Source organism: Carlito syrichta, unplaced genomic scaffold (genome assembly GCF_000164805.1).
Source record: "Carlito syrichta isolate Samal-C Ts95f unplaced genomic scaffold, Tarsius_syrichta-2.0.1 Scaffold305794, whole genome shotgun sequence".
NCBI classification, from domain to species: domain Eukaryota; kingdom Metazoa; phylum Chordata; class Mammalia; order Primates; family Tarsiidae; genus Carlito; species Carlito syrichta.
The window spans coordinates 340,921-357,961 of record NW_007249890.1 but is presented as its reverse complement, the minus strand read 5'-3'; the positions used below and the strand labels follow the sequence as shown (position 1 = coordinate 357,961).

The window sequence follows — 17,041 nt, the reverse complement described above, 5'->3', positions numbered from 1 at the left end:
AGGATAGTGTCATTATTATAACAATTCTATAAAACAAACTATGGCTTCAGTATCAATAAGAATACGCATTATATATAAAATAACCAAAAAACTACTAAAGTTCATACATTCAAAATATTCCCTATCTTTTAGAGAATACAAATCTATTTCTCAGAAACAATTAACAACAATGAGTTATCACTTAGAGATACAAACACTTTTTATTTTGATGCTGAATAGAAATCCAGATAGATTTTGTTTCTTTAAATATTTTATTTTGTACAAGGTATATTTAGACAATGGGGTTTCACATAAATTCCTACTTTTTAAAGCATAAAGAAATTCAAAGAAAATCACATTAAGCTGGGTAGCATGTACATGTATTTATATGTGTATATATCTATAAATATGGCAAAAACTCTAAAAATAAATCTTTGGCTCAGTAAGTAAAACTCAAGAAAATTACCCTCCCCAAATAAGTAAGAGATGGACAAATGGGAGCCACACTCACTGCAGTTTAATAACAATGAAAATATTGGTAGTATAAATGCATGAGAACTGAAAACTATCTAGAAAGGAATACAGCAAAACTTTAATGATGACAACCTTTCAGTGGAAGGATTTTTATCTCTTATGTTTGCATCTTCTTTTTTTAATCTTTTCTCTCTTTCTATTCTGTATTTGCCAAATGTTTTACAATAAACATGTTTAGCATTATATTTTCTTTAAAAAAGTGTACAAACAAAAACAAATGAAAATTTCTGACCTCCGAGTTGTAAAAAATACAGCAAAACCCTATTAAGAAAACTCAGTAATTCCAGAAGACAGATTCAAAATGATCCTTCCTCCGTCTTTGCCAAACACTTGACATTGTCTGTTAGTTCTCCCAAGAATCCTATGAGACAGGACCCCTTATTTCGTAATTCAGGAAAATAAGGATTGCACAGCTTAAACAGGGAACAGGGATGCAGCCCAGGACTTTGAGTTTACAGTTCTGTGCTCTTAATCTCCACGTGGCATCTTGGCCAAAGTGCAAAACAAACATGGAATGATTCAATGTCACTTTAAAACCCAGGTCAAGTGGCGTGTTCCACTAAAATAAAGACAGTATGCAGCCAGACGTGGTGGCACGTGACTGTAGTCCTGGTTACTTGGGAAGATTGCTCGAGCCCAAGGGTTCAAGTCCAGCCTGGGCATAGAGAGACGCTATCTCTTAAAAAAATAAATAAAATAAAGGCAGGATAAGGAAAAAATACACACATGTGAATAGAGCTGTAACTTTTACTTTTGCCCACTTGCTATTTTTTATTTGAATGATCAGTGTAATTTCCACAAAGAAATCAAATGATGAATACATTTTGTTTCCTAGCTATTTCATTCAATAAAGAATACTTAATGCAGGAAGCAATTAATTTCAAATCAGTAAAAATGCACTGAGCACCTACTATGTACTACTGAGCCCACTCTAATAAACTGTGGGTTCTTACCTTCAAGAGGCTTAGAGAAAAATAATGGACACAGATTTATATAAAACAGAATACAAGACAAAATAGCTATTAAAAAAAGTAAAACCTTCACCATGGCACTCGTTCTTAAACTTTAGCACCTGTCAGAATTACCTAGAGCTAGGCCCCGTGCCCAGAGTGTGTGACACAACAGGTCAGAAATGTGGCCAAAGAATTTGTAATTTTAACAAGTCCCAAAATGATCGTGAAAATGAGGCTGCTGGTCAAGGAGGTCTGAGACCTCCTACCCTATGACAATACAGCAACCAAGGACATTAGGAAAGCTCATATAGAAGAAAAGACACTTTTACTACAAAGTGGGGTAAGACTGTTTTCAATGGGCTAGAACAAGTAGAAAGAGTGCCGTTTGGTCAACAGGACAGGGAGTCAACAGGACAACTGCAACCAAGGCCTGCGTGTGTGCATGTGTATAGCGTGTTCAGAACAGCGAGCCCTCTCGTGCTGAGAGCACAGGCTACACTGAGGAGACCCACCATGGAGACAGAGTTGAGAGGGATGTTGAGACCAGGTCACAGGAAAACTGAAATGCCATGCTGAAGACTTTTATCATGCCAATATCACCAGTGTGGCACAGACTAAGCAAGGGACTTAGCAACCAACAAGCCTATGCTTCTCACTCCTTTATCCTGTAACCACCTTTCAGCAAGTCATGCTGGATTCTATAGACTGTACCCCAAAAACTGTGCTTTGGCAGACTGCTATGCATTATCTGAAGTATACCCCTCTGGGGTCAGATTGAGTCCATGGAAACTATTTTATCATGCTGTAAGTTGTAGATAACTGACAGCACTGCAAAAAGATTCTTGTCTAGACCTGAATATTCTGTCCTGCCAGTGAGGCACCATTGACTTCCCTACTCCCTTGTAGAAAAGCCAGTCTGCATATTCACCTCAGTATTCCCCATCTGTCTTCTGACATGAAGCCGCCTTCCTCTCATGAGTTAAATAAAATCTCTGACACATACCCATTTATTTTTGTAACTGTTTGCCATGATTTATCTTTTTCTGAAAATCATCCTTTAAGACTACCATCTCCCAATCTACCCTGAAATAATCATCTGTGGCCTAATATTAACCTTAGAAGCTGAATGTTTCTACTATTGGACAAGAATATTCATTGTTGTTCTGCTCTTCGTTCAGTTCAATTTAATAAATGCCCATAAGTATGAATAAAGGGAGTGGGTGCTTCCATCACTGACGCCACTAAGATGACTACTATTAGGAAGGTCACCTAGAGGTAAAGCCAAGAGAAACACCTTCTTGGAAGATTACACCTCAGCTGCATTCAACTTACAGCGTGAAGCTCAGTTCCACCAGATAGAATTAAAAACAATGATAAAAAGGAAATGTTAGTTTTTTTCTACTACTGAACTTTACTTCCTCTCAAAGAACACATACAGTGTTGGCGGAGAGAGAGGAGAGATACTGACTATTTGGTCCGTGTAGTATGTGCACAGCAGAGTTTCTCAGCCTCAGCACTACAGACCTCTTGGGCTGGATCACCTTGGTTGTGAAGGACAGTCCTGTGCACTGCAGGAAGCATAGCACAGTCCTGGCTTCCAGCCACCAGATCCCAATAGCACCCTGCTTCTAGTGAGGACAATCAAACATGTTTTGGACATTGGCAAAAGTCCCCTGAAGGAGGTAAAATCATTCCTGGTTGAGACCAAGTGACCTAGAGGAAACAGATGGTGACTTCAGAGTTGAGAAGCACTAATTTGGTGAAAGTATAAAGTATGAAATATAAAACGGGAAGAAAAGAGACAGCCAAGTCAAAGATTAATACATGAGTCAAAGTGAGACTTGAAGGTTAACAAAACTGCATCATGAGAAATGAAAAAGATCAGAGTTGAGAGAAGAGACAGAAAGAACGATTCATTAAGTCATGTTTGAGCTTGGGTGCACAGGATCAGTTGAACTATAACCTTTAGTTTGTGATACTCAGATCACTAGCCCATGTCCATGCATGGCCTGCTTTCATTTAGTTAATTATTCTTGCTAATATAAAGAGCATCTGGAAACTCAGCAACCAGAATGAAAGCCCAGACCTTTACTTCAACCTACGTCTAACCAGAGTCCTCTCAACCAGCCTCTGCCTTCCTGTATTTCTCTTCCCTTCCTTTTGATCTAGTTTCATTACATATATATGTATTCCTCAGGTATACTGTGTACACACACATATATATACACACATATGAAAAGGTATTATGCTGTATGTATGTAGTCTCTTGTAACTCACTCTTTTACCTGGTATATTATGAAGATGTTTTGGTATTGTTACACGGTATACTTTTTCTTCACTTAAGCTGCTATGTAACACTCCACTATCTAACAATATCATAATTAGTCCATCCCCTATCTTTCAAATGAGCATCTGGTCTGCTCAAGGTTTCTGCTGCTGTGAGCAGTGTTTTTATGAGTATCTCGTAAATATGGCAGATGTGCAGGAATTCCCTTCTCTCTAGAAGCAGAACTGCTGGGTAAGAGGGTATACAGATATTCAATTTAGGAATTCTCCAAAGTGGTTACAGATTCCCCAAGTTATACTATCACCAGCAATACATACGAGAACCAATGGGTCCACAGCCTAACATACATCCATTCATCCATGAATGAGTTGGAGTCTTACTCTGTCGCTGAGACTGCTGGATTTTGCGGGTCACAATCACAGCTAAGCAATCCTTTATATCTCAGGCTCACAAAGTACTATGATTACAGGTGCAAGCCACCATGCCTAGCCCATGTCCTAATTTTTTTTTTTTTTTTTTTAGATCAGAGTCTCACTCTGTTGCTCAGACTGGAGTGCAGTGGCATGCTCAGAGCCACCCCAGCATCGACCTGCTGGGCTCAGGTGATCCTTCCACCTCAGCCTTCCAAGTAGCTAGAACTACAGGTGCATGCTACGATGCCCAGCTAATTTTTTTTTTTTTAAATATATTATAGAGCCAAGGTCTCACCAAGTCGCCCAGGCTGGTACCGAACCCCTGGGCTCAGGGAATCCTCTTGTCTCGGCCTTTCAAAGTGCTGGGATTACAGGCTTGAGCCACTGCACCTGGCTATCCTAACATTTTTAAATGGTCAAACTTCAAAATAATATTTTACAATCACTTTCCTAATGACCAGTGATGTACAGCATCTCTTCATATATTTATTCATCGCACAAGTTTCTCCTTCCATAAAATGCCTGTTCTTATCTTTTGGCCACTTTTCTACTGAACAATTTGTGCTCTTAACTGAGTAAGAGTATTTTATATTCTTTTCACTTGTATGGATTGCAAATGTATTCTTCCAAATGTTTTTTTGTTTTTGTTTTTTTGGAGTTGTGTCTTTAGGTAGTTTTAAATTTTATTTTAGTAAAACATATCAGTATTTTCTTTTAGAAACAGCAATCTTTGTGTCCTGCATAGGAAATATTTCTCTACTACAATGTTAAGTCTATTCATTTATATTTTATAGTAAGAGTTCTTAAGTTTGGTCTTAGACATGTAAGCTCTTAATCCATCTGGAGTTGATTGGCTAATGTGGCTTGAAATAATGATCTAATTTTATCCTTTCCACACAGAAAACCACCTTTTCCAAGGCCTGCTTCTCCCCCACTGACTTCTCCTTTTATTAAGGGTTACACCTAGGCTCTCTATAATCTGCTACATTAATCCATTTATCTAACTCTCAGTCACTGCCATGTTGTTTATGGTACTTCAGATTCAAACCAAGCCTCTCCCAGCACACACACACACAAATTCTTCATATGAACGTGAACCACAATCATATTCTTCAAAAAGCCTAGGACAGTCTTGGCCTATCATACTCTGACAAAGTTCATCATACTCCATGAAAAGCTCTGCTATGCTTTGGTTGGAATTACACTTATTCTATAGATTGGTTTGGAAAAACTGATGTCTTACTTATTACATCTTCTTACTCATGACTACAGTGTTTCCCTCTATTCATTTATCTTAGTTGATACCTTATAATAAATCTCTCCTACTGAAATTGTATACATCTTTGGTTGTATTTATTCCTAGGTACTGATATTGCAAAACCATTTTAAGCTGCATTTTATTTTAATTATATTTTGAAGTTAACCGGGCACTGGCCTACAGAAATGCAACTAACATAACCTTACACCTAGCTATTTTCTAAACTCTATCATTATAAATGATGCTTAATCTACAGTTATATGATTTACAGACAAAAGTTTATTTTCTGCTTTCTAGTCTTTACGCCTCCAATTGCTTTCTCTTTTTAAATTTTTCCCCTGGCTAGGGACTCAAATACAAAGTTAAATAATTGAGAAAAACTTCAATGTGAACATTTCAAACTTAATGACAGATATAAGTTCCCTGCCCATCTAACCTAAAAGATCAGTCTTAAGACCTAACAGTCAGAATATTCCCTTTAAGCCTTTAGCAGTCAAGACAATACACGCTGGATTAAGCTGAATCCTTGATTATAACTAGGTGTTGTGAGATTATCTCTAAGGCAAATGTATTCCTATTGCCATTATTTATCAAGATTCCCTAATTATATCATATTTATGAGTAATTTATACAGACTAAGTCAGGGAAAGAGATTTTAATATTCTCTGGGAAATACTGTGATAGCAAAACCTAGGTTTAAATCCTGAATCAGTCAACTACTTACTAACCACTGGTCCTAAAGGCAAATTAATTAACCTGTTAACTTCAGTTTTCCTCATATGTCAAATGGAGATGATGTCACAGGATGTTTGGAAGATATATAAAGCATTTAGTTAGCACACTATCAGGGATACTGCAGTCTCATAAAGAACAACAATAATTACCTTCCCCTCCTGCTTCAGAACCTATGCTTTGTTACGTTTCAGCAGACAATAATATTCTAGTGCATAGTGAAGTGCCATGAATTCTGCAGCTATTTTGTTGATGAGCTAGAATACCATCACGTAGAGAACTAACTGAAATAAACTACACAATCAGTAGTACCCTGGAACTCTTCTTAACAATGCATAACAACATGTGCTACCACGCAAGAATTATAATGGCCTTTAAAACAAAGAATGAATCAACTGGAATTTTACCTGGCATATCTGCTTGATCAATTTGAGCCATTGTTATTAAATGTCTGTTGATCAGCTCCTAAAAAAACCGAAGTAAGTATATTAACATCTAAATACAGATTCTGAAACCTGAATTTCCTACTGTAAGTAAAAACATCAGTATTAATACTTCTAGCGTATGTACCTTTAAAAACTGATAGAATTAAATTACATTTCTAAACATGGCAGAATGTCTAAATTCCAGTTCCAGATAGACCTGCTCATAATTAAGGTTCGGCTTAAACAGATGTGCTGTAACTCAAAGCTTACGGCTAACTACTCTGTCAAAAATTCAAGGTCTACTTGTAAGTTGATCAATAATTAATTCTAAAAGCATTGCATTGGTAGAACTTACATTTGTAAAAAAAAATATTTCTGAGAATCAAGGTTTAAAATGAAATTCTACATATCAAATAATATCTAGCTGTTCACCAAACAAAAAAAATTATTTTATAAAATACGGTTTTAAAAAATTTTTTTGAACTCTCTGAAAATGAAGTACCCTTTCTGGGCCAAACTATTTATTTTAAACATATACTATTAGCAAAAAGTTTTAAGGTTAGAAACCATTCAAATTATTTATGTACCTCAAAAAGCCCTTTCAATAGAATACGAAGTACTGAAAAAAGGTCAATTTAAATAGCTATTGTACTTTATAATTTATTTGAAGTTGTCTTAAAAAAAAAAAAAACAGGTTTAAATAAATATATGAATTAAAACATATATTCTAAATTCAGTCTGCTTAAGTACAGCATGTTTGGTTAAATAAGACGATTCAAAAGAGCTCTGTTCTTTGCTAAAGCAAAGTGGACAGTAAGTATTCCTAACATGAATTCCGAGAGCATACCTGTCGGAGTTCATCAGCCATGAAGAAGGAAGGTGCGTTTGCTTTTGGTTGCATGTAAGCAACATGAGGTGCAGTTGGAGGATAAATATGATAGTTTGGAAATACCTAAAAAGGCAGGGGGAGGGAAATGTAATTGCTCATTTTTCTCAATTGATAATAAGCTTTGCCATCCTTTTGGCAAAATTTTAATTTTTACAATGATAGTGAAAAATTTTAATACATTTAAAATCTTTAATAATGAATTAAAAACCTCAGAGAATAGCTGGTATCAGAATACTTTCTGAATGAATTCATATTAAAAATAATCTTTTATTTCAAAAATCATTTAAAAAATCTGATGAGAATCAAAACATTTCTTCAGATATATAGTAAGACTTAAGCTTCAATGGAAAGACAAAAAAGTAGATCTTTGGAAGAAATGTCACACAGTCTCTGCCCTCTGTATCCCCGGGTTCTGCATCTGAGGATTCAAACAACCACAGATCAAAAATACTCAGGAAAATAAATAAATAAAAAATAATACAATAATAAAAAGTAACACAAATTATAAAACAGTACAGCAGCTGTTTATACAGCATTCACACTGCATTAGTATCATAAGTAATCTAGAGATGATTTCGAGCATACAGAAGGATGCACATGGAGAGATGCAAACTCTAGGCTATTTCAGATCAGGGACATGAGCACCCACGGATTTGGGTATCTGCATGGGTCCCGGAGCCAGTCCTCTTTGGCATCCAGTGACAACTACACAAGCAATGCACAGGTGTTTTCTGAAAGCAACTGGAAGAAAAAAACTGAAAAGGCCCTGGACAGAGTGAGAGAATGAAGTAACCTAACCCAAGAGTTGCCTGCACAATTGTCAAACACTTCCTGCTGCAACAGTGAAAGGGTCTGGTGACTCCAGGTCAGCAGCTACTCCCAGGCTCATCTCACACCACCCACAGCAGCCACCAGCATGCCTCCATTCTCCCCGGACCCCGTCCCCCACCTACTCTCTCCTTTTTCAATGTCACCTCTTCCTCTGCCTCTCCTTCTTTTCACTGGTACATGATACAAAATAACAGCACAATAAAAAATATCTTTTCTATTTTTTTATTCTTTAATTTTAAAAGCTGAAACTTGTTTTCCCTTTCTTAAAGATGAATTCAGCTGATTTCTGCTGCCCTCAGAAGAAGACTCTGCTCTAACCTCCACTAGGAAGTGGTTTTGCAGGACTTGTCAGGGCTCCTTCAAACTGTATCTGTAGGGAGAATAATGTGTCCTTTGTCTTGCTTTGGTTTCCTTACATAAAACAGCAGTTTGACTTAACTACCTGAGGTTTGCCATGAGCATATTTTAAAGAGCAGCTTGAAGGTCTAAAACATAAAAATGTGCCATATTTAATCTCTGTAAAAAACATAAAAGTGTGCCATATATATATATATATTTTTTTTTTGAGTTGGAGTCTCACTCTGTCGCCCAGACTGGAGTGTGGTGGCCGCTCCCAGCCACCGCAGCCTCGCCTGCTGGGCTCCGGCGATCCTTCCGCCTCAGTCTTCTAAGTAGCCGGAATTACAGGCATGCGCTACCACGCCCGGCTGATCTTTTTATTTATTGTAGAGATGAGGTCTCGCTGCCCAGGCGGGTCTCAAATCCGCGGGCTCAGGTAATCCACTCACCTCAGCCTCCCAAAGGCACGGGATTACAGGCTGAGCCACCGAGCCCGGCTAAAGTGTGCTATATTTAGCCTCTATAAAGTTAGCTGAGATAGAATCTCTATATACATTAAAATTTATTCCTATAAATACGACAAAAATGAAATATAACAAAAATGTAAGTAATCACAAAATATAGTAAACAATGAAAAAAGAATAAAACACTGACAGACTCCTAACTTGAAAGAATCATGGGAAATACCTTCTTTACCCCAATGATCTGGCCTGTCTGGAAAGCTGTTCTGTGATAACATTTCAAATATATCGGGCTTAAAAAAAAGAAAAAAAAACCACACACACATATAAAACTATCCGCTATTTTATTATTTATCTTATCACTATTCTTTAAGAGACAGGGTCTCGCTCTGTCACCCAGGATGGAGTGCAGTGATGCCATCATAATTTGCTGTAATCTCAAACTCTTGGACTCAAGCCATCCCTGCACTTCAGATTCCTGAGTAGCTGAAACTACAAGTGCATACCACCACACACACCGAGCAAATTTTTTTTTATTTTTTGTAGAGATGAGATTTCAGTATGTTGCCTAGGCTGGTCTCAAACTCCTTGGCTCAAGCAATCCTCCTAGCTCAGCCTCCTGAAGTGCTGGGATTACAAACAAGAGCCACAATGCCTGGCCACCATCTAATTTTTAAGTCTCACTAGAGGTAAAACTTATACCTATAAATAAATATCAATGACTAACTCCAGCTAGCACAAGTACTACGCAACCCTCATAAGCAAAACATGCTATAAGGTACTAAAATAAAATCACAAATATAATCTAATTTCTAATTGAATCAAATTTCTCCGAAACTGGTTATTCGTAAGACAGTATGAGATGAATCTGAAGAGATAAGAAGAGAATTCTACTCCCAGAAAATGAAATGCTCTTTCACATCACAATAAAAAGGTGCAAGTGAACATCTACATTAATAAGGAACTACTGAAGAGTGCTGGCATGTCCTCTCTCATGCAGACATACCATTCCAGTCAAAGGTGCTGGAGTCGTGTCTGTATAGAAGTACGTCGTCCCACCAACAGTCTCCTTCTGAATCACCTGGCCAGAAGATGGAGTCTGAGACACAGGATTACTGACAGGAGTGGAGGCACTAGAAGGCACCATGTAGCTCGCTGGATTGGGAGTGTGGCTTCTTCTTCTGGGAGCAGGAGAAGTGTGTGGAGTAATCTTGGGGGAGTGGAGAGGGGAAGACCCAGCAGACAATGACATTCCTGAAGAAGAGGTAAACAAGGTTTCTTAAAGGAGCAATAATTGATTCTAAAGGAAAAAATCTGGAAAGTAAAATGCAAACATTCATTTGGAAGAAACACTGTCTTTTGCAAATTTAAAGTGTGAAGATAAAGGATGTAATTGTACCTATTTTGTTTTAGAGAAAGCTGTGATTAAAAAGCAAATGTAAAGAAGTTTCCTTTTCCAAATATAGTTATTTCCAAATAAATTAGCAAATTTACTATAAGAGCAGTCTCCTCCATATCAAGGTTTACAAAAAAAAAAAACTTCAACAGTAAGAATCACCCAAAATTCAATAAATTAATATAATGAAAGAGTAAGAAATAACAAAACTGGGACTTGTTATAAAATTAGGCCTTTGATAAAGGACTTTATGACGTTTATCAAAGGCATAATTTCTTTTCTATTAAGAATCATTAACAACAGCACCTTCTCCCCATATCATAAAATTCAAATTATCAAATGAAAATCATCTACTAGCTTTCCTTCAGCCAAATACAATTAACAAAATTGTTGAAAAAGGCAAAAAAAATTAAGTTGAAATACATGGTAACTTAAATACCACATATTTAAAATCAAGCAGTAGATGGTTTTGATGCCTTTTCGTCTTTAGCTCTAAATAGGCATACCCTAAAACGACAGAAACTTTCTACAAATGCAAACCTTTTAACATCAGGCCAATTGATACTACTGCATTCTAGTGGAAGTTTTACTCAATCACAAGCAATAAAGAGCATTATGTACAGAGTACCCTCATGTTGTGAACCTATTGTGGGGAAGGGAAGGACAATTCTCTTTACTCTTCAGGAGATTCCAAGCTAATTGAGAAAACAAGACCAGGTCACATATAAAAGACATAAAACGAATCTTAAAAACACTCAAATATAAACTAATATCCTGCAAACTACATGCATAAATGCACATGAAATGCAAATTAAAACCAGGTAGGGTTAATCAAAAGCTTAATGGGGGTGATCAGTTCTGAGCAGACTGAAAAGGGTATTTAGAGCTGGTTATACTTCCTGAAAGACCAAGATTAATGCCCACAAGGATGTATAAAATATGACCTTGAGCCCACAGAATGTGGAAAATGGAATAAATCCCGTGTAAAGCCAGGACTTGAAAACAGCAAATATAGGACAAAAATAAAAGACTGCTGACTGTGGAAGAGAGCAGAAGGAAAGGAGAAGGGCTAGAAGACTGGGCTGATATCTTTTTTTCTTTTCATTTTTTTTTTTGAGTTGTAGTCTCACTCTGTCGTCCAGAGTGGAGTCAGTGGCCGCTCCCGGTCATAGCAGCCTCGACCTGCTGGGCTCCGGTGATCCGTCCACCTCAGCCTTTCAAGGAACTACAGACGCACGCTACCACGCCCGGCTCATTTTTGATTTATTGTAGAGATGAGGTCTCGCCAAGTTGCCTGGGTGGGTCTCGAACCCATGGGCTCAGGCAATCCACTCGCCTCGGCCTCCCAAAGTGCTGGGATTACAGGCTGAGTCACCGAGCCTGGCCTGGGCTGACATCTTAGGAGAAATGGAAACTCCATGCCTATCCCATGCATAGGTGTAGGAGAGAAAATTCCCAGGAGATGCCAGGCTATAGGAATTCCAAAATGAAATCAATATAAAACGTGACTTGCTCTGGCAAAACCCTTCTGACAGCTGGCTGAAGCAAACACAACTTTTTTGATGAACACTTCCACAAACTGACAGCATACAGGAAGCCTCCCCAGAAAACAATGCCACTTTAAAAAAATCTAAAACTAAGAATCAGGCCGTGTCCAGTGGCTTACGCCTGTAATCCCAGCACTTTGGGAGGCAGAAGCAAGAAGACTGAGCCCAGGGTTCAAGACCAGCCTGGGCAACTTGGTGAGACCTTGTCTCTACAATAAATAAAAAAATTAGCCAGGCATGGTGATGCATGCCTATAGTTTCAACTACTTGGAAGGATCGCCTGAACCCAGCAGACAGAGGCTGTGGTGGCCGTGAGCATGCCACTGCACTCCAGCCTGGGTGACAGAGACTCTGACTCAAAAACAAAAACAAAAGCAAACAAACAGCATGCACAGTATACTCAAGATTCAGCACTCCAAAAACAAAGCACTCCTGATGACACAATCATGCAAAAGAGATTATAAAATATAATTACTACTAAAATGATTAAAAACTTGAAAGAAGTGACAAACATTACAAAAGAACAGACCAAACTGGCTAAGAGTGAAAAATATAAGCATTCAAATTGAAGGGCAAAAACTCTCAACAGATGAGTTAAAACAGCAAAGTAGATAAACCAAAGAGAGAAGCAATCAATCAGAAGGATCTGAGGAAATTACCTGCAAATAAAACTTGGAAAATATGAAAGAGTTGTCAAGAGGAACAAAAGACAGGATGAGGAGGTAAAAAAAAAAAAAATACTGGAGAAGCAATATTCCAAGAGAAAAGACCTGTAATCCTCACTCAAGAAGTCCTGAACAAGGGTTATGAGCAGAGAAGTAAACCTAAGTCCCTTCTGACCAATTACGTGAAACTGAAGCATGCTAAAGAAAAGAGAAAAGCTTAGAAGTTACCAGAAAAGGCACAAATTATGTAACAAAAGACAAATAATTACATTAGCAGGACACTGCATCAGCAACACTCCACAATGAAATATTCAAAGGAGAAAAGAGAACTGTTCTTGAAATTTATATACAAATGGCATTTTTAGAGGTTGTTGCTCATATTTCCATGGTGAAAAAACGATTAATCAACCTCAGTAAGACAGAAACTTCCTCCTCAAAAGGCATGCAGTATAAGAACGTGTGAGCAAACAGGTTAAGCACTGACAGTAAAAGAAGAATTAGTCTGAAATAGGCTAAAGTGAAATGTTACTAAATTCAAGACAACTATATTACTGAAAAGGGACAAGAAACTCAAAGTCATTAAAATTCTTGGGTTAGTATTTTCACTGCCTATCTCTTCAACAATTGCATACCTGGTAAGGCATGAATGGTAAAAATCTAAGGATGACCACCATATAAAGTAAAAACAAGCCGGGCTCGGTGGCTCAGCCTGTAATCCCGCACTTTGGGAGGCTGAGGTGAGTGGATTGCCTGAGCCCGCGGGTTCGAGACCCACCTGGGCAACTTGGCGAGACCTCATCTCTACAATAAATCAAAAAATTAGCCAGGCGTGGTAGCGCTCATCTGTAGTTCCAGTTACTTGGAAGGCTGAGGCGGAAGGATCACTGGAGCCCAGCAGGTCGAGACTGCAGTGGCCAGGATGAATAACTGAAATGTCAAAACTAAAACCATAAACTCTAAAAAAAAATACTTAAATTGGGCTTCATAAAAAAATATATTTTTGAGATAAGGTGTCACTGTCGCCCAGGCTGGGGTGCAGTGGCACAATCTTTCTCACTGCAGCCTCTAATTCCTGGGTTCAAGTGATCCTCCCACCTCAGCCTTTCAAGCTGCTGGGACTACAGGCACACACCACCACACTCAGCTATTTTAGAAATAAATTTTTCAAATGGGGTGGGGAGGCGGGATTGGCAGTAGTGGAAATTTGCCCAGGGTGGGGGGTACACCTTATCAACAAGGGCACTTGCATAATGCACATTTGTTTACCTAACCCTGAATTTTAACTCACATATTTAAAACAACAAATTAAAAATAAAATAAAACACACACAAAAAATTTGTAGAGTCAGAGCCTTCAACTCATAGCCACAAGTAAACATCCCAACCTTAACTACTCAAAGTGCTGGGGTTACATATGTGAGCCACCATCCTGGGCGTTATCAAATTTAAAAATGTTTGTTCTCAACAAGAAGCTATCAAGAAAGTAAGAAATCAAGCAACCTACAGAATAAAAAACTTTGCAAATCACATATTCAATGGTCATTTCAATAATAATGAAAAAGAATTGACAAAATTCAACATCCCTTTATGATCACAACTCTTAAACTGGGTATAGAAGAAATATATGTCAAAAATGATAATGGCCGGGCTCGGTGGCTCAGCCTGTAATCCCGTGCCTTTGGGAGGCTGAGGTGAGTGGACTGCCTGAGCCCGCGGGTTCGAGACCCGCCTGGGCAGCGAGACCTCATCTCTACAATAAATCAAAAAATCAGCCGGGTGTGGTAGCGCATGCCTGTAATTCGGCTACTCGGAAGGCTGAGGCGGAAGGATCGCCAGAGCCCAGCAGGTCGAGGCTGCGGTGGCCGGGAGCAGCCACTGCACTCCAGTCTGGGCGACAGAGTGAGACTCCAACTCAAAAAAAAAAAAAAAAGATAATGGCCACATATGACAAACCCACAGTCGACGCCACACTGAACAAGGCAAATCAAAAGTCTTTCCCCTAAGACCTGAGACAGGACAAGGATGCTCTGTTCATTTGCATTACTTTTATTCAACACAGCATGGGCAGTCCTAGCCAGAACAATAAAGCAAGAGACATAAAGTGCATCCAAATTAAAAAGGAAAAAAAAAAACCAGATTATCCTTGTTTGCAGACAATGTTAATTATACTTAGAAATCCCTAAAGACTCCACCATAAAACCGTTAGAACAGATGAAGGAATTTAGTACAGTCGCACAATAAAAAAACCAACTTGCAAAAATTAGTAGATTTATATACGGCAACAGCAAACACCCCGAAAAAGAAATCAAGAAAGCAATTCCATTTACAACAGTTACTAAAAATACAAACCATCTAGAAAGAAATTTAACCAAAGAAATAAAAGAATTTTATAAGAAAAGCTATAAAACACTGATGAAAAAACTGAATAGGACACCACAAAATGGCTATCCCATGCTTATGAGTTGAAAGAATAGTTAAAAATGTCAGTACTACCCAAATAAATCTACAGATTTGATGGATTCCCTATAAAAACACCAGTAACATTCTTCACAGAAACAGAAAAAAAAAATCTTAAAATTCATATAGAACTACAAAAGACCTGAATAGCCACAGCAATCTTGAGCAAAAAGAACAAAGCTGGAGATATCATAAGATTACTTCAAAATATTTGACAAAGTCATAGTAGCCAAAACAGCATGGTACCTGCATAAAAACAGACCCACAAACCAAAGAAACAGAAAAGACAAACCAGAAATCAATCTATACATTTACAGTCAACTCATTTTTGATAAAGGAACCAAGAACACACATTAGGAAAAAGATAGTCTAATAAACGGTGCTGGGAAAACTGAATAATCATATGCAGAAGAATGAATTAGATACCTATCTCTCACCATATGCAAAATCAAACCAAAACAGAAGTCTACGACCTGAAACCTATGGAAAAAAATTGGGAAAACACTTCAGGATATTGGTCTGGCTAAGACCTCAAAAGCACAGGCAACAAAAGCAAAAATACCCAAATGAGATTATGTTAAACTCAAAAGCTTCTGCACAGCACAGGAATCAATGAAGTGAAGAGACAATCTGCAGAATGGAAGAAAATATATGCAAACTACCCATTCATCAGGAAATAACCAGAATACATAAAAAACGCAAGCACTTCAATACAAAAAATCTTAAACGGTCCGATTAAAAAATGAGCAAAAGATCTGAAGACGTTTCTCAAAAAGACACACAAACGGCCAACAGGCATATTTTAAGTTCAACATCACTGGGCGCAGTGGCTCAAGTCTGTAATCCCAGCACTTTGGGAGGTTGGATTATCTAAGCTCAGTTTAGAAGATTATCTAAGCTCAGGGGTTCAAGACCAGCCTGGGCAACTTGGTAAGACCTCATCTCTACAATAAATAAATACATTAGCTAGGCATGGTAGTGCATGCCTGTAGTTCCAGCTACTTGGAAGGCTGCGGTGGCCGTGAGTGTGTCACTTGCACTCCAGCCTGGGCGACATAGTGAAATTCTGACTCCAAAAAAAACAAAAGTTCCACATCAATAATCATCAGGGAAAAGCAAATCAAATCAAAACCATAGATATAATATCACCCAGTTACATGGCATTTATTAAAAATAACGAATACTGGCAAGGACACAGAGAAAGGGGGCCTGCGTGTATCACTGGAAATGGTCCAGTCTCTGTGGAAAATGGTAAGGAGGTTCCTCAAAAACCTGACAGTAGAACTAACTTCTGACCCAGCAATCCCACTGCTGGGTCTACATCCAGAAGAAAGGACATCAGTTCATGGAAGAGCTATCTGCATCCCATGTTCTCTGCAGCAGCGTTCACAATAGCCAAGAGAAGGAACCAACCCCCGTGTCCATCAACAAATGACTAGATAAAGAACATAAGCAAAGTAGAATCTTATTCAGCCATGAGAAAGAATGAATCCTGTCATTTGCAGCCACATGGACGGAACTGGAGATCATTACGTTAAGTGAAATAAGCCAGGCACAGACAGACAGATGCCACACGGTCTTCCTCATATGCAGGAGCTTACATAGTGGATCATGATGGGTAGAGAGTGGCTCAGTGAGTCCAAGAAGCGGAGAAGGGCAGGCAGGTGGGGGATTGAAGAGAGGTTCAGTAATGGTGCAAAAATACAGTTGGAAGGGATATGATCTAGTGTTCAACAGCACAGGACAATGACAGCATTTAGCAATTTCCTATATACTTCAAAATGGCTAGAATTAGAATATCCCCAGCACGAAGAAAAGATATTTGAGGTGCTGAATATCCCAATTATCCTTATTTGATCACTATAAATTGTATGCA

General features: G+C 38.2%; 1 protein-coding gene across 4 annotated transcripts in view; it reads right to left on the bottom strand.

Annotated features, from left to right (window-relative positions):
* The window catches only part of PAN3 (PAN3 poly(A) specific ribonuclease subunit), a 110,726-nt gene that overhangs the window by 27,454 nt on the left and 66,231 nt on the right, over positions 1-17,041 (bottom strand). For all 4 annotated transcript variants that reach the window (XM_008062676.2, XM_008062679.1, XM_021714815.1 and 1 more), the window contains 3 exons: positions 10,108-10,355; positions 7,429-7,533; positions 6,564-6,621 (listed from right to left, as the gene is read on the bottom strand). In XM_008062676.2, coding sequence (XP_008060867.1) covers positions 6,564-6,621; positions 7,429-7,533; positions 10,108-10,355 — 411 coding nt within the window. The remainder of the gene's footprint in view (positions 1-6,563; positions 6,622-7,428; positions 7,534-10,107; positions 10,356-17,041) is intronic.